This window comes from Somniosus microcephalus, chromosome 16, assembly GCF_052327205.1.
Source record: "Somniosus microcephalus isolate GS21.2 chromosome 16, FLI_Smic_1.0, whole genome shotgun sequence".
Classification (NCBI taxonomy): Eukaryota; Metazoa; Chordata; class Chondrichthyes; order Squaliformes; family Somniosidae; genus Somniosus; species Somniosus microcephalus.
This window is the reverse complement of record NC_141002.1, coordinates 104,118,707-104,136,794: the sequence shown is the minus strand read 5'-3', so window position 1 is coordinate 104,136,794 and position 18,088 is coordinate 104,118,707. Positions and strand designations below refer to the sequence as shown.

Here is an 18,088-nt window from a genome sequence, read left to right as displayed (position 1 = left end):
CACCGAGATTATATCTGTAAATTGTTTTATATGACATTGACTCCACCGAGATTATATCTGTAATTTGTTTTATAGGAAGTTGAAGATATGTATGTTTAACGGGGACTCTGTAAGTAATAAGCTAAAAAGGGAGGATTGTAGTGTATGTACCCGTCTACCTTTAAGGGAACTATTGAATGTAACCGTTCACCTTTAAGAGAACTACTTTAGGTGTGACACTATTTGTTTGGCTTCTGTATACTGTAATACCGATAGTGACCACACCAGTATATAAGTGTTGTGGCAGGATTGCTGGGGCAGATTCGCCCTGACCTCTGAATAGTAAAGACCTGTTTGTTTGTTACTTCTGAAGTCTGTGTATTTATTAACTGCACAACCCACAGACTTTACAGAGGCCATTGCATTTTTAAGGGAAGAGTAAATCAGCATTTGAAGAGGGAGCGAGCATGGCAGTGGGATTAGTTTTGGATTGCTCTCGCAAAGAGCCAGCACAGACATGATGGCCGAATGGCCTCCTGTGCTGTAAACCTCTGTGGTTCTATGGAATTTGGTTTGTGATATGGACCAGTTATGATTGTCTTTGAGAATTGATATCAGTCGTTACACTTTCAATGAATCAACTTGCTTGTCGCAAATTTAGGTTAACGCATCCATTATAGCACAGGGAGAAATTTGCATTTATATAGCACCTTTAAAGTAGTAAAACGTCCGAAGGTGCTTCACTGGAGCGATTATCAAACAAAATGACACCGAGCCAAAGAAGGAGATATTAGGACAGGTGACCAAAATGGTAGGTTTTAGGAGCATTTTAAAGGAGGAGAGAGAGGCGGAGAGGTTTAGGGAGGGAATTCCAGAGCCTAGTGCCCAGGCAGCTGAAGGCATGGCCGCCAATGGTGGAGCGATTAAAATCAGGGGCTGCCCAAGAGGCCAGAATTGGAGGAGTGCAGGGAACATAAGAACATAAGAAATAGGAGCAGGAATAGGCCACTAGGCCCCTCGAGCCTGCTCCGCCATTCAATAAGATCATGGCTGATCTAGGGCTCAAAGCCACTTCCCTGCCCGCTCCCCGTAACCCTTCACTCCCTTATCTTGCAAATATTTGTCTATCTCCACCTTAAATGTATTTAATGACCCAGCCTCCACAGCTCTCTGGGGCAGAGAATTCCACAGATTTACGACCCTCTGAGAGAAGAAATTCCTCCTCATCTCAGTTCTAAAAGGGCGACCCTTTATTCTAAAACTGTGCCCCTGAGTTCTAGATTTCCCCACGAGGGGAAACAACCTCTCTGCATCTACCCTGTTGAGCCCCCTCATTATCTTATATGTTTCAATAAGATCACCTCTCATTCTTCTAAATTCCAATGAGTATAGGCCCAACCTGCTCAACCTTTCCTCAAGTCAACCCCCTCATCTCAGGAATTAACCGTGTGAATTGTCTCTGAACCACCTCCAATGCAAATATATCCTTCCTTAAATAAGGAGACCAAAACTGTACGCAGTACTCAAGGTGTGGTCTCACCAATACCCTGTACAGTTGTAGCAGGACTTCCCTGCTTTTATACTCCAACCCCCTTGCAATAAAGGCCCAACATTCCATTTGCCTTTTTGATTACTTGCTGTGCCTGCATGCTAACTTTTTGTGTTTCATGCACGAGGACCCCCAGGTCACTCTGAACTGTAGCATTTTGTAATCTCCATTTAAATAATAGTTTGCTTATTTATTCTTCCTGCCAAAGTGTATAACCTCGCACTTTCACACATTATACTCCATCTGCCAAATGTTTGCCCACTCACTTAGCCTGTCTATATCCCTTTGCAGGTTCTTTGGGCTAGATTTTCGTGGAGCCGTCAGGCGGGGTTTCAGGCGTGTGGGGGGGGAAAACCCCGAATTTGGGGGTCCCGACACCATCCTGCCCAAAACCCCGCCCCACGTAAGTTTCAGGGGCAGCGGGTACCCGCCCCGCACTGGGACCCACCGAAACCAGGCGGGAAGGGATTAGTGCCAATTAACTGCCTGTTAACAGGCAGTTTTTAGCCTAATCCCTATTTTGAGGGGTTTCGTGTGGGTTTCCCGATGGCTCCAAACCATGCCATGTTAGAGCAGGCGGGCCGTCGGGTTGAAGGAGTTGGAGGGGTTGCGATGTCGCCGCTCAGGTGAGTGATGGGTGCATGAGTGTAAAGGTAAGTGTGTTTGGTGTGTCTAAAGTGTGTAAAGAACTTTTACTTACCTGTACTTACCTTCACAGCCTTTCTTCCTGTAGCCGTCGGGAGCTCATCACTCACCCGGCACTTAAAGCTGAACGGCTGCGATCTGTCAAAAGTGACAGCCTTCAGCTTTGAGTGCTGGTAAGAGTTCTAACTGAGTCTGTACAGAATGACTCATGGTAGAACTCAGACTGTCAGTGTTTCACAGCTTCAAACAGCTGTGAAACACTGATATTTCACCTGTCAAAAACTCTTGACAGATGAAATTGCAGTCTGTGACGTCACCTGTTGCCGGGTGGCCCTTAATTGGCCTGCTGGGCCCGCTGGGCGGGCTCATCAAGCTCAATCAAGGGAAAATCGCGCAGATTGGCCGGACGTCGAAGTAGGCGGGTCAAAAACCCGAAAGGGGAAGTCCCGCCTTCTTCCCGACAGGTTTGGGAAAATCTATCCCTTTGAGTCCTCTGCACAGCTTGCTTTCCCACCCATCTTTGTATCATTCGCAAACTTGGCTACATTACACTCGATCCCTTCATCCAAGTCATTAATATAGATTGTAAATAGTTGGGGCCCCAGCACTGATCCCTGTGGCACCCCACTGGTTACTGTTTGCCAACCAGAAAATGACCCATTTATCCCGACTCTCTGCTTTCTGTTAGTTAGCCAATTCTCTATCCATGTGAATATATTACCCCCAATTCCGTGAGCTCTTATCTTATGCAGTAACCTTTTATGTGGCATCCTATTGAATGCCTTCTGGAAATCCAAATACACCACATCCACTGGCTCACCCTTGTCCACCCTGCTTGTTACATCCTCAGAACTCCAGCAAATTTGTTAAACATGATTTCCCTTTCCTAAAACCACGCTGACTCTGTTTGACTGCAGTATGTTTTTCTAAATGCCCTGCTACTGCTTCCTTAATGAAAGACTCCAGCATTTTCCCAATGACAGATGTTAGACTAACTGGTCTATAGTTTCCTGCTTTCTGTCTCCCTCCTTTCTTAAATAGGGGTGTTACATTAGCGGTTTTCCAATCCGCTGGGACCTCTCCAGAGTCCAGGGAATTTTGGTAGATTGCAACCAATGCATCCACTATCTCTGCAGCCACTTCTTTTAAGACCCTGGGATGCAGGCCATCAGGTCCAGGGGACTTGTTGTCTTTTAGTTCCATTATTTTACCGAGCACTATTTCCTTAGTGATAGAGATCACAGAGGGTTATGGGGCTGGAGGAGATTACAGAGATTGGGGGGGGCGAGGTCATGGAGGGATTTGAGCACAGGTGCATTATGTATTTGTTTGAAAACACCTCCCTTTGTGTGAAAATATCTCACTTTATCACTAAGATTCTGCTCCTTATCTATTTCTGGGCTATGTGCCTTCTACTGATATTTAATATTAAACATGATTAATGATGCCATTGATTAAAAATAAATTACTTTTCCTTAAGTAATACAGTATCACACTCAAATTTCTGTCCTAATATGAAAATAATTACCATACATTTCATTGATAAGAAAAATGAGCAGTTTTCCTTTGATTCATAGCCACTTTCTACACAGGAAATATGAATTCCAAATTAATTTTCATTGATTTTTATTTTTACATCGAGTGTACAGCACAGAAACAGGCCATTCGGCCCAACTGGTCCGTGCCGGTGTTTATGCTCCACACGAGCCTCCTCCCACCCCTCTTCATCTCCCCCCATCAACATATCCTTCTATTCCTTTCTCCCTCCTGTGTTTATCCAGCTTCCCCTTAAATGCATCGATACTATTCACCTCAACTACTCCCTGTGGTAGCGAGTTCCACATTCTCAGCACTCTCTGGGTAAAGAAGTTTCTCCTGAATTCCCGATTGGATTTATTAGTGACTGTCTTATATTGCTGGCCCCCTAGTTTAGGGTTCCCCCAGCAAGAGGTTTTTAAATCAGATGATCTGGTCATTATCACATTGCTGTTTGTGGGAGCTTGCTGTGCACAAATTGGCTGCCGCATTTCCTACATTACAATTCGCATGTTACTACAGTTGTAAGGGGCCTTGGTGAGACCACACCTGGAGTACTGTGTGCAGTTTTGGTCTCCTTACCTAAGAAAGGATATACTTGCCATAGAGGGAGTGCAGCGAAGGTTCACCAGACCGACTCCTGGGATGGCAGGACTGTCATATGAGGAGAGATTGGGCCGACTAGGCCTGTATTCACTAGAGTTTAGAAGAATGAGAGGGGATCTCATTGAAACGTATAAAATTCTGACAGGGCCAGACAGACTGGATGCAGGGAGGATGTGTCCCCTGGCTGGGGGGTCTAGAACGAGGGGTCACAGTCTCAGGATACAGGGTAGGACATTTAGGACTGAGATGAGGAGAAATTTCTTCACTCAGAGGGTGGTGAACCTGTGGAATTCTCTACCACAGAAGGCTGTGGAGGCCAAGTCACTGAATATATTTAAGAAGGAGATAGATACATTTCTAGACACAAAAGGCATCAAGGGGTATGGGGAGAGAGCGAGAATATGGTATTGAGATAGAGGATCAGCCATGATCATACTGAATGGCGGAGCAGGCTCGAAGGGCCGAATGGCCGACTCCTGCTCCTATTTTTCTATGTTTCTATGTTTCTATTTTTCTACAACAAGTTCAAAAAGTTCTTCATTGGCTGTAAAGTGCTTTGGGACGTCCCGAGGTCATGAAAGGCGCTATAGAAATACAAGGTAAGGGGGATAATGAGCTTGTATTCCCTCGAGTATAAAAGATTCAAGGGCGATCTAATCAAGGTGTTTAAGATGATTAAAGCAGTTGATTGGGTCGATAGAAAGAAACTATTTCCTCTGGTGGGGGGGAAACCAGAACAACAAAAATTAGAGCCAGGCCGTTCAGGGGTGATGTCAGGAAGCACTTCTTCACACAAAGGGCAGTGGAAATCTGGAACCCTCGCCCCCCAAAAGCTGTTGAGGCTGGGGGGGTCAATTGAAAATTTCCAAACTGATATTGATAGATTTTTGTTGGGCAAGGGTATTATGGGATACGGAACCAAGGCGGGTAGATGGAGTTGCGATATAGATCAGCCATGATCTCATTGAATGGCGGAACAGGCTCGAGAGGCTGAATGGCCTCCTCCTGTTCCTATGTTCTGAGAACAATGCAGGCTCGTGTGGAGGGCAACACCAACATGGACTGGTTGGACCGAACGGCCTGTTTCCGTCTTGTAATGTCGATGTGATTCAATGAAAGACAGCATAGAATCACCCATGTTCTGGATTCCCCCAGAAGAGGAAATAGTTTCCCTCTATCTACCCTGTCAACTCCTTTAATCATCTTAAACACCTCAATTAGATCGCCCGTTAATCTTCTGAACTCCAGGGAATACAAACTCATATCCCATTATCCCTCTTTCCTTGCATTAACTTGGTGCCTTCCATGACCTTGGGTCATTCCAAGGCAACGTACAGCCAAGGAAGTGTTTTTGACGTGTAGTCACTATAGTAATCCCTAGTGCCATTCTGGTAACTACCTCCTGCACCCTCTCCAAGGCATTGACATCCTTCCTGACATGTGATGCACAGAAGGAGGCCATTCGGCCCATCGTGCCTCTTTGAACGAGCTCTCCAATTAGTCCCACTCCCCCCTGCTCTTTCCCCACAACCCTGCCAATTTTACCCCCCCACCCCACCCCACCTTCAGGTATTTATCCAAGTTCCTTTTGAAAATGAATATTGAATCCCGCTTCTCTACTCTTTCCGGTCTCTCGCGACAGCCCAGCGTCATTCAATAACGCGGTTGATGAGGTACGTGGCAAGTAGCTGTCCTTACCTTTACAGCCCTCGCAGGTGAGTGCATTGTAGTGATATCCCGAGGCCTTGTCTCCGCACACAACACATAGCTCATCGCCTTTCATCTTCCCAGAGATGGCGGCCAGCCTAGACTTCTTGGCAACCGGGATGTCGCACTCTTCCATGTCTTTGTGAAAGATTCTGTCACAGGGCAGCTTTTTAACGTCATACATGGCCGGAGAGTACCAGTCGTCAGAGTACTGGGTGTAGTAGCTGCTGTTGGGGTAATATGGAGGCACTGTGGCACACAGCTGCATCGATGGTAACGGTGTGTTGGGGTATTGAGCGTAGGCAGAAACATCTGGATCTTGCAAGGTTAGGCTGGGTTGGTCTGCCATGACATCTTAGTTCAAAAAGGTAGAGAGAAAACCAGTCACTTAGAATCATAGAATCTTACAGGAGGCCATTCGGCCCATTGTGCCTGTGCCAGCTCTTTGAAAGAGCTCTCCAATTAGTCCCACTCCCCCTGCTCTTTCCCCAGAGCCCTGCAAATTTTCCCTTTTCAAGTATTTATCCAATTCCCTTTTGAAAGTTATTATTGAATCTGCTTCCACCGCCCTTTCAGGCAGCGCGTTCCAGATCACAACAACTCGCTGCGTAAAAACATTCTCCTCATCTCCCCCCTGGATTTTTTGCCAATTCCCTTCAATCTGTGTCCTCTGGTTACCGACCCTCCTGCCACTGGAAGCAGTTTCTCTTTATTTACTCTATTAAAACCCCTCAAATTTTGAACACCTCTATCAAATCTCCTCTTAACCTTCTCTGCTCTAAGGAGAACAACCCCAGCTTCTCCAGTCTCTCCACATAACTGAAGTCACTCATCCCTGGAACCATCCTGGTAAATCTCCTCTGCTCCCTCTCCAAAGCTTTGACATCCTTCCTAAAGTGTGGTGCCCAGAATTGGACACAATACTCCAGCCGAGGTCTAGCCAGCCATTGGCTGAACTTAAACGTGATATTAAATCAAAACAATGAACAAGAACGCTTTATGTCGGGCACCAACACACCCAACCTCTCCAGGCACGTCACGCAGTGGGCTCAGGTTTGACCTTCGGGTGCCCAATTGGTAGAGGGTGCTGGCTGGTGACCGGTAACCACGGTGAGGAGACGGGGGTGATTATTGCATCGATCCGGTGAGCGATGCGCTGGCAAGGGGGCGGGTCACACACACTCCACCCAACGGTACTGAGAACTGTAAACGAGGTCCTACCACTGGCGCAGGACCTCAACCTGCACTGCCAGTTAGACTCAGGTCAGGCAGGCCATGGGTGGGCAACTTGATTCCCAATTTTCAAATTACCAGCCACCCCGATTACGTTGGCAAACAGGGCGGGCAGCAATTGAAAATTCGCACCTCCCGCGTGTTCAGCAGTACGTTAACTCCGGCGCTCCCGCTGTAAGGAATAGTGTGGAGATGCCGGTGTTGGACTGGGGTGGACAAATGTAAGAAGTCACACAACACCAGGTTATAGTCCAACAGCTTTATTTGAAATCACAAGCTTTCGGAGCGCTGCTCCTTCGTCAGGTGAAGTGGAGAAATGCATAAAGACACAGCTTATATAGTCAGAGAATAATGCCAGATGTTTACAGGTAATCTTTCTAACTGCCATTTATCACACCTCGGCAGAGAGATAATCACAGCGATCAAAGGTGTGAATGGTGTCCAAACAGGTCAGTCAGGAGGGCCAGAAATTTAGATCGGGGGCTTGCCGCGCGTGCAAGGCCCCGATATGCACTTACCCGACGCGCTGGCCGTTGACCTCCAGGGATGCCTGGAATTCGATTTTGAAAAAGAAGAATCCCGGGCAGCGTTTGACGTCACGCCGCCCAGCAGTGCAGCCAGCGCGAAGCCTGTAACGCGCTGTGCAACTGAGACACGCCCCTTGAGGTCTCAGTTTAACAGGACACGCCCCCAATGTTTCTGCCAAGCTGCTAAGCATTTTTACATGCAAAGCAGCAGTTTAAATAGGTTTTTGGAAGTTTTTTGAAGATTTTGGTAACTTTTATAAACTTTTAAAAACGTTTACATTATTTTGAAGAATCTGAAGTAGTTTTAAACAGAATTAAAGCAATTTAAAGACTTTTAAAAGCCCTAAAAGAATTTTTTTTATTCCATTTATTTATTTAGCAATGTCGTCGTTATACGTGTCTTCACACTGTTCCCTTTGGGGAACTGTATGAAGTGGTGGAAGGATTTATGGCCATGATTAACGCTCATTCCGTGACCGTAACCATCTTTGAACCAGCCATTAGGGCGGTTAGTCCTATGGCGGGAGGGTTTTACGGGCTCCCACAAGCTATACAAGGAGGGGGGGCCACCCACACCCACGGACGCAAATATCCCACTGGATGTCAACCCAGAATTTACAGCCGGAGCTCCGACTCCACTTGCCAGGACTGTCTGGAGCGGGGTTCGAAACCCTACCCTGATCTGGCCCAGCGGCGGGGATCCTACCGCTATGCCAAAGGCCCAATCCGATTAGCAAAGTGAAATGGCTGGAATGAGCACAATTCACGGCATTAAAAGAACTCACAATTGAACTGATGATGACCTCAGCAATCTCCTCAAGGAGGTGGAGGCGCAGCGCCTGCTCATCATTGGTAATGAGAAGTCAAAGGCGCCGCAAAAAGGGCAGATGATAGCTTGGTCTTTCAAGTGGCAGCATAGGGCTCCAGTCACGGGGAGGGAAAAGGCGCAGGAAACGTATGGGTGTCACCTTTTGTGCGGAGTGGGCCTTTTGCGTAGCAGTAAGCATCCCTGCCGCTGGGCCAGAAGGAGTAGGGTTTCGAACCCCACTCCAGACAGTCCTGGCAAGTGGAGTCGGAGCTCCAACTATAAATTCTGGGTGGACATCCAGCGGGATACTTGCGTCCGTGGGTGTGGGTGGTCCCCCCCCTCAGATGGGTTGTGGGAGCCCGTAAAACCCTCACGCCATAGGACTAACCACCCTAATGGCTGGTTCAAAGATGGTTACGGTCACGGAATGAGCGTTAATCACGGCCATAAATCCTTCCACCACTTCATACAGTTCCCGAAAGGGAACAATGTGAGGATACGTACGACGATGACCTCTTGCGCAATGCACCTCCTTGGACCCTCAGTCGCAGATGCGAGGGGGCAAATCGTGCAATTGTTAAATTTTTCATTTTATTGACATGTAAAATGTTGGCCCAGTAATTCCCTTCCAAATGCGCGAGTACGGTCGGGGGTACTTACGCGTCTGGCCGGAGGAAATGCCGGTTTTCAGCATGCACAGTGCATGTGGGGAAAACCGGCATTTCCTGTCCTCTGAATGAAGGGGTTCAGAGGCAGAACGCGTGCGACTGCACAGGCAGCGCGTGCGCAGTAAAATTCGCCGCTTTCATTCATGCTTTCAGTGAGGTCAAGTCCTTACAACTTACACATGAGAAAAGCATGGGTACAGTTGCTCCAGAGGCTGCGGAGGAAGATATTTCTTATCGTGGAGCTGCTGAAAGTATGTATGTCTGTATATATTCCTTTGCGTGTTATGTATATATTCCTTTACTTATGTGTATGAATGTATTATTTAATTATGACTTTCAGAGAAAGTAACTTATTGGAAAATCATAATTAAAAACATACATTCATACACATAAGTAAAGGAATATAAAACATACATACATATACGTAAAGGAATATATGCGGACATACATACATAATTACTTATTACTGATGAAAAGTTTCTTTCTTAAAAGTGCTGGAAATGTTACATTACTCATTTTAGAACACTCATTTTCACATTCCATTCACACAGCCACAATTGCTCCTTCTACCTACCGTTCTGAAAACCCGTTTAAAAAAAAAAATGTAAACTTTAAAACTTACTTAAAATTTCTTAAAATAACTTCCCTCCCTTTCCCAAACAAAAATATTGCCTTTCAGAAGCTCCACGATAAAATATACCTTCCTCCGCAGCCTTGGAACAACTTTACACATGCTTTTTTCAAGTGTAACTTGTAAGGACTTACCCTCACTGAATCCATGAATGAAATCGACGAAGTTCACTGCGCAAGCGCTGCCTGTGCAGTCGCACGCGCTGTGCCTCTGAACCCCTTCGTTCAGAGGACTGGAAATGCCGGCGTTCCCCGCATGCGCTGTGCATGCTGAACGCCGGCATTTCCACCGGCCAGATGCGTGAGTACCCAGACCGTACTCACGCATTTGGACCCGAATTTCTGGCCCATTACATCAAAGAACAATGAGGTGGGGTCACAAGGGGTCAAATGTTGCAGATGCTGGGGTCTGTATGAAAAACAAAAAAACAGACAAAAAACATTTTTTTGCTGGAAATCACAGCAGGTCCGGCCGCATCTGTGTAGAGGGAACAAGTAAGGAATGGGGACTGTTATCACCAGACAGACCAGTACAAAGTCAAATTGCCCTGTTCAAGGCAGATTAAAGAAGAAAAGATCAGACTTGCATTTCGACAGCACCTTTCACAACTTCAGGACATCCCAAAGCCCTTCACAGCCAATTATTCAAGTGTAGTCACTGTTGGAATGTAGGAAAATCGGCAGCCAATTTGCGCACAGCAAGCTTCCACAAACAGCAATGTGACAATGAACATACAATAATTGGATGAGGGGCAACTATTGGCCAGGACACCAAGGAGAACTCCCGCTGCCCTTCTTTGATCTTTTATATCCACCTGAGAGAGCAGACGGGTCCTCGCTTCATCCGAAAGACAGCACCTCCAACAGTGCGGCGCTCCCTCAGTACTGACCCTCCGACAGTGCGGCGCTCCCTCAGTACTGCCCCTCTGACAGTGCGGCGCTCCCTCAGTACTGCCCCTCTGACAGTGCGGCGCTCCCTCAGTACTGCCCCTCCGACCGTGCAGCGCTCCCTCAGTGCTGCCCCTCCGACAATGCGGCGCTCCCTCAGTGCTGCCCCTCTGACAGTGCGGCGCTCCCTCAGTACTGCCCCTCCGACCGTGCAGCGCTCCCTCAGTACAGCCCCTCTGACAGTGCGGCGCTCCCTCAGTACCGCCCCTCCAACAGTACGGCGCTCCCTCAGTACTGCTCCTCCGATAGTGCAGCACTCCCTCAGTACTGCCCCTCCGACAGTGCAGCACTCCCTCAGTACTGCCCCTCCGACAGTGCAGCGCTCCCTCAGTACTGCCCTTCCAACAGTGCGGCACTCCCTCAGTACTGCCTCTCCCACAGTGCGTCGCTCTCTCAGCACTGCCCCTCCGACAGTGCAGCGCTCCCTCAGTACTGCCCCTCCGACAGTGCGACACTCCCTCAGTACTGCCCCTCCGACAGTGCGGCGCTCCCTCAGTACTGCCCCTCCCACAGTGCGGCGCTCTCTCAGTACTGCCCCTCCGACAGTGCAGCGCTCCCTCAGTACTGTATGAGGTTGAATTTCCGTGGCGAGCAGTGGGTGGGAAGGGGCGGGCAACTCCCGATTGTCCGCTGTAACTCAGGCGGAATATACTCGGAAGCCCTGGAGGAACTTCTTGAACGGCCGTTTCTCCAGGCTGTTGGGGTGCTGTCTGCAGATGTTACAGCGGACCATCGGGAGATTCCCCTCCCCTGCACCCTCATACCGGCGGGGAAATTCAACCCCATAACGTCCACCGAGATCTCCTCACCCACTCGGCACGTTACCTTCTGGACGAGATCTCTCATCGATCTGTTTGACGTGGTCTCCCTCCCAGAAGGCCATGCCCACTCCCTCTGTTCCTCCAGCTGCACTATTGTTCCTTTCTTCCCAGTGAAATGAACCCCACGACAATATAACAGCTTTGTTAATGAAAGATACGCAGTAAGCATCATATCTAAATTAAATCTGTGCTAAAAAAATTAAACCGCTTTTATTAAAAAAAAGATTCCCAGTGAAAACTGCACTCTGACTGTCTTCACTGTGGATGAGTAAAGGGCAATAGTTTGGGCTTTTTGAGTGTCAGCCGTGGCTCAGTGGGCAGCACTCTCGTCAGTCAGAAGGTTGTGGGTTCAAATCCCACTCCAGAGACTTGAGCACAAAAATCTAGGCTGACACTCCAGTGCAGTACTGAGGGAGCACCGCACTGTCGGAGGGGCAGTACTGAGGGAGCACCGCACTGTCGGAGGGTTAGTACTGAGGGAGCGCTGCACTGTCGGAGGGGCAGTACTGAGGGAGCGCTGCACTGTCGGAGGGGCAGTACTGAGGGAGCACCGCACTGTCGGAGGGGCAGTACTGAGGGAGTGCCGCACTGTCGGAGGTGCAGTACAGAGGGAACGCCGCACTATTGGAGGGGCAGTACTGAGGGAGCGCCGCACTGTCGGAGGGGCAGTACTGAGGGAGCGCCGCACTGTCGGAGGGGCAGTTCTGAGGGAGCGCCGCACAGTTGGAGGGGCAGTATTGAGGGAGCGTTGCACTGTCGGAGGGGCAGTACTGAGGGAGTGCTGCACTGTCGGAGGGGCAGTACCGAGGGAGCGCTGCACTGTCGGAGGGTCAGTACTGAGGGAGCGCTGCACTGTTGGAGGGGCAGTACTGAGGGAGCGCTGCACTGTTGGAGGGGCAGTACTGAGGGAGCGCCGCACTGTCGGAGGTGCCGCTTTTCGAATGAGACGTTAAACTGAGACCCCGTCTGCCCTCTCGGATGGTTGGGTGATGAGAGGGGACGAGACCAATATTGGTGGAGCAGAGACCTCGGAGGGCTGTGGGTTTGGAGGAGATTACAAAGATAGGCTTTCAAGTCCCACTCCAGACACTTGAGCACAAAAATCTAGGCTGACACTCCAGTGCAGTACTGAGGGAGCGCCGCACTGTCGGAGGGGCAGCACTGAGGGGCAAGGCCATGGAGATTCACATATTTTCCCAATCTGGAGAAAGAACAGGGAGGCGCACAAATGATTTTGTATAATTGTATCATTCGGATGAGACGTTAAACCGAGGTCCCGTCTGCTCTCTCAGGTGGACGTAAAAGATCCCACGGCACTATTTTGAAGAAGAGCAGGGGAGTTCTCCCCGGTGTCCCAGGTCAATATTTATCCCTCAATCAACATAACAAAAACAGATTATCTGGTCATTATCACATTGCTGTTTGTGGGAGCTTGCTGTGCACAAATTGGCTGCCGCATTTCCCACATTACAACAGTGACTACACTTCAAAAGTACTTCATTGGCTGTAAACTGCTTTGGGATGACCCGAGGACGTGAAAGGCGCTATAGAAATGCAAGTCTTTTTTAACGAGGCGTCAAGTCTATTGACTCCATTTTGAGGCCACTCACCCCTTGGTAACACCGATTTGGACAAGTTAAAATTGCCTCCTGTATATTTAGATTTTAGCAAACCTTCCGTCCAGTTGAGCAAAATTTTCCGTTTTGCCTCCTAGGCGAAAATTGATTTCTTCATCTGGGTGAGCCGCCTGTTCAGGCGATGGTGGCTCACCTAAAATACTGAAATCAGGGCCGGGGCCAAATTCTGGGTCTCCCGGTTGCCGAAACGGGCCATAACCAATTTCCACCCCTTAGTTCTGACGAAGGGTCATCGACCTGAAACGTTAACTCTGTTTCTCTCTCCACAGATGCTGCCCTGACCCGCTGAACGTTTCCAGCATTTTTCTGTTTCTAGTCCATCCCTTTCGTGTTTGGTAGGAAGGTCCCATTTATGTTCTAGCGCAGGCCTGCTATCTGTGCGTCGCTGGGCTCCATGAGCACACAAAGAGTTAACGAACCTCACTAACACACAGTGCGCTGCGCCGAGTTAGAACTTTCTGAAAACGACGTGTCTGTAATTGTAAAAGGTTCTCAATATATTGAAAAAGCATTTGAAATACAGATCACTCGAAGAGTGACGTTTTATTTGAAACCCTTACTTCTAAAGACAATGCTGAGATTTCACCAAGAATTAGAATCTTTTCCTTCATCGATTCATTTCCGTTTTACCACATTACAAGGCTCCAGAATATCTACGGCACCGCACAGCCATCATCTTTATCATCGTCTAAAGACATATTTCCCTGCTTTCGGTAATGAATAAAGCTTCACTGTGATGGGGCAGTCTATCGCTAAAAGAACGTATTGAAACAGAAAACCAGTGTTGCCTCTCAGTCAGAACCAAGGTGAAGCCTTTCTGAAAGCTAAAAATACATTCAAACATTGTTGGAAGGGTTAACCACATTAGCAATCAGTGCTTCAGGCTCAGCATACACCACTCTGTGCCTAGTACAGGCTGGTGGTATAATCACCTCCTACCTTTCACAGTCTTCATTCTAAACAGCTCCGTGGCAGGTGCGGGAATGAAGCCTCCTTCAGTACCCACAACTTTTAACAAACCTTTGGTGATCTCAGGGACTTTCCGCCCAACAGCAGGAAATGAACCCCTTCAGGAGGCTAAAGAGGGAGGCAATTCCTACGTATGGGGAGCGGCGAAGGAGAGAAATCTTCCTCCGCTAACGTGTATTAAATGACTTCCTCAGGTTAATTGTTTGGTTGGGTCAGAGACCAAAGGTTACTAAAGCTTACTCATTAACTCCCCTTACAGAAATGCTGCTATCAGGCAGCTGAGAGCACCCGATTGCGGGAATGCCTCACGTGCATCCAAGTGTTCAGCCTTTAATGGTAATAACTCAAAATGGCATTTCGGAGGGTGGAAATTGCCACTGCGGTCCATCGGGAGGTGTCCGTTGTCTCGGAAATATCGTAATGGTAACATTCATACCCCTCTACCACAGATCATAGAATTATAGAAGTTTACGGCACAGAAGGAGGCCATTTGGCCCATCGTGTCTGTGCCGGCCGAAAAAGCGCTATCCAGCCTAATCCCACTTTCCAGCTCTGGGTCCGTAGCCTTGTAGGTTACGGCACTTCAAGTGCATATCCAGGTACTTTTTAAATGTGATGAGGGTTTCTGCCTCTACCACCCTTTCAGGCAGTGAGTTCCAGACCCCCACCATCCTCTGGGTGAAAAAAGTTCTCCTCAACTCCCCTCTAATCCTTCTACCAATTACTTTAAATCTCTGTCCCCTGGTTATTGGCCTCTCTGCTAAGGGAAATAGGTCCTTCCTATCCACTCTATCTAGGCCCCTTATAATTTTATACACCTCAATTAAATCTCCCTTCAGCCTCCTCTGTTCCAAAGAAAACAACCCCAGCCGATCCAATCTTTCCTCATCGCTAAAATTCCCCAGATTAGCGAATGGAAACCACGGGGAATTCCACGTTGCTCGTAATCCAATCTGTGGACACCAAATTATATTGTTCCTTAAGGTATAACTTGGGATAATCGGAGTGCCGCGTTTCCCACATTACAACAGTGGCTACACTTCAAAAAGTACTTCATTGGCTGTAAAGCGCTTTGGGACGTCCTGAGGTTGTGAAAGGCGCTGGAGAAATGAAAGTTCTTTCGTTCTTTCTTTGATTCCGCCCCCAAATGTTAAAAAAAAAAGGACTCGAGCATCTCTATCCCACCACACGTCCTACATCATCTGGCAGATGTGAAGCCAAGGAAAGCAACTGGTGAATGATCCGGAGACGCGAGTTCAAATCCCACCACGGCAACTGGGGAATTTAAATTCAGTTAATTAAATAAAAATGGAATAAAAAAAAAAAACTAGTATCAGTAATGGTGACCATGAAACTGCTGGATTGTCGTAAAAACCCAACTGCTTCACTAATGTCCTTTAAGGAAGGAAATCTGCCGTCCTTACCCGGTCTGGCCGATATGTGACTCCAGACCCACAGCAATGTGGTTGGCTCTTGATTGTCCTCTGAAATGGCGGCTCACCACCACCTTCCCAAGGGCAACTAGGGATGGGCAATAACTGCTGGTCTTGCCAGCGACGCCCACATCCAGTGAATGAATTAAAAATAATGGTGTAGGCCGTGCAGTGGGATTGATTCCAGCATATTTGACATCTCAAGGGAGAGCCATCAATCCTTTCCCTAAATAGCTGTTGCTTCAGCTCTTTTGTTGAAGGCTTTAAATTAACACAATGTCAACAAGAAGTCAGACTCAGCTACCAGATTGACGGACTCAATCCTCAGTTAGCTCCTCCACACGCATGTCCATTATGGCTCAATTCAGGCAAGCCACAGTTTATAGCAATAATCAGTCAAAAAACAGGCGAGCGAGGGATAGAATTCATAACCCGTTTAAAAGTCTCAACACTTTGTCTAATCAAATTAAAAGGCACCATGTGAAACATTAAGTGCCAACCTCTATCTGAGGCGTCGCTCTCAAAGTGTTATTAACGGCAATATCTGTCACTGGAGGCAGCCTGAGCATTCGATGTGGAATATTAAACCTTTCTAGATGATTAACGAGCTGTAATTTGGTTTAAAGCTTCCCCAGTCTTCAGACACTATAATTAGTGAATCTGCTGGAGTTAGACGAGATCCTGTGTCCTCGTCATCCAGTGCACTGTCGCTGTAACAAGTCTACAATCTTCTTGTACACTGTGGCCAGCCTGTGCAAGATCTGTGGGAAAGTCTGAAAGATATACACACACAGTGGGGATCATTTTGACTTTGTGCGATGGTGTAAAACAGGGGACAGTGAGCCGGCAGCCCGTTCTACAGCTCTCCCCATTAATATTTCTGTTGAAGTCAATCGGGAGAGACGTAAAGCGAGCTGCCAACTCGCAGTCACACGGTTTACACAATTTTTTTAAAATTCGTTTATGGGATGTGGGTGTTGCTGGCAAGGCCAGCATTTATTGCCCATCCCTAATTGCCCTTGAGAAGGTGGTGGTGAGCCGCCTTCTTGAACCGCTGCAGTCCGTGTGGTGAAGGTGCTCCCACAGTGCTGTTAGGGAGGGAGTTCCAGGATTTTTGACCCAGCGACGATGAAGGATCGGCCGATATATTTCTAAGTCAGAATGGTGTGTGACTTGGAGGGGAACTTGGAGGTGGTGGTGTTCCCATGCGCCTGCTGCCCTTGTCCTTCTAGGTGGAAGAGGTCGCGGGTTTGGGAGGTGCTGCCGAAGAAGCCTTGGCGAGTTGCTGCTGTGCATCTTGTAGATGGTGCACACTGCAGCCATGGTACGTCGGTGGTGGAGGGAGTGAATGTTTAAGGTGGTGGATGGGGTGCCAATCAAGCGGGCTGCTTTGTCCTGGATGGTGTCGAGCTTCTTGAGTGTTGTTGGAGCTGCACTCATCCAGGAACAGCCCAATCCCTTGTACATATTTACTATGATTAGAATAAAGTTTTAAATATATATACAGTATATTAAATTTATAAATCTGTGAGAGGGCTTCAGTAATGATCGTCAGTGCTGAGTGCTTTACTGATCAGCATCACTGGATCAAGTTCATGCACGTGGCCAAAGTTTCACCCGGGCGTACATTTTGGCAAATCAAAACTTTCCATCCTTTAAATTAAATCCGTATAAACTTGGGAGTCGCGGGCCCAAGATCCTTCGATACATACTCCCAACAAGGACTCAGCTCTAGCCGATCACACCACCAGGAGACATACCCAATCCTAGAATCACAGAATCATACAGCACAGGAAGAGGCCATTTGGCCCATCAAGTCTGCGCCGGCTCTTTCGAAGAGCTATCAGTCAGTCCCACTCCCCCGCTCTTTCCCCACAGCCCTGCAATTTTTTCTCCTTCAAGTATTTATCCAATTCCCTTTTGAAAGTTACTATTGAATCTGCTTCCACCGCCCTTTCAGGCAGCGCGTTCCAGATCACAACAACTCGCTGCGTAAAAACATTCTCCTCAACTCCCCTCTGGTTCTTTTGCCGATTACTTTCAATCTGTGTCCTCTGGTTACCGACCCTCCTGCCATTGGAAACAGTTTCTCTTTATTTACTCTATCGAAACCCTTGATGATTTTAAGCACAATTGGACCAAAAATTGGCTATTTTGAAAAGTAAAAGTAAAAGAATTGAATTTGCTCTAATTCTGATTTTGCTTCACTCACCTGTGACAGTACGTCCAGACAATCACTGGATGGCCTTTCAGCCTAGAAATTGGATCTCGCGGTGTCCATTATCTGGGCTTAAAAAGGGCTCAACGAGGGGCAGTTCTGGAGACCAGCGACCAAACAAATGACCAAAGACAAATGAAAGACGTCCAACCCGATGTTGGAATGGACCATTTT

The 18,088-nt window shown here is 47.8% G+C and overlaps 1 protein-coding gene across 6 annotated transcripts in view; it reads right to left on the bottom strand.

Moving 5' to 3' along the window:
* The window catches only part of nr1h4 (nuclear receptor subfamily 1, group H, member 4), a 149,952-nt gene that overhangs the window by 70,746 nt on the left and 61,118 nt on the right, over positions 1–18,088 (bottom strand). For 4 of the 6 annotated variants that reach the window (XM_086009651.1, XM_086009646.1, XM_086009648.1 and 1 more), the window contains one exon: positions 6,014–6,376. In XM_086009651.1, coding sequence (XP_085865777.1) covers positions 6,014–6,376 — 363 coding nt within the window. The other 2 variants (XM_086009650.1, XM_086009649.1) reach the window with 2 other exon arrangements.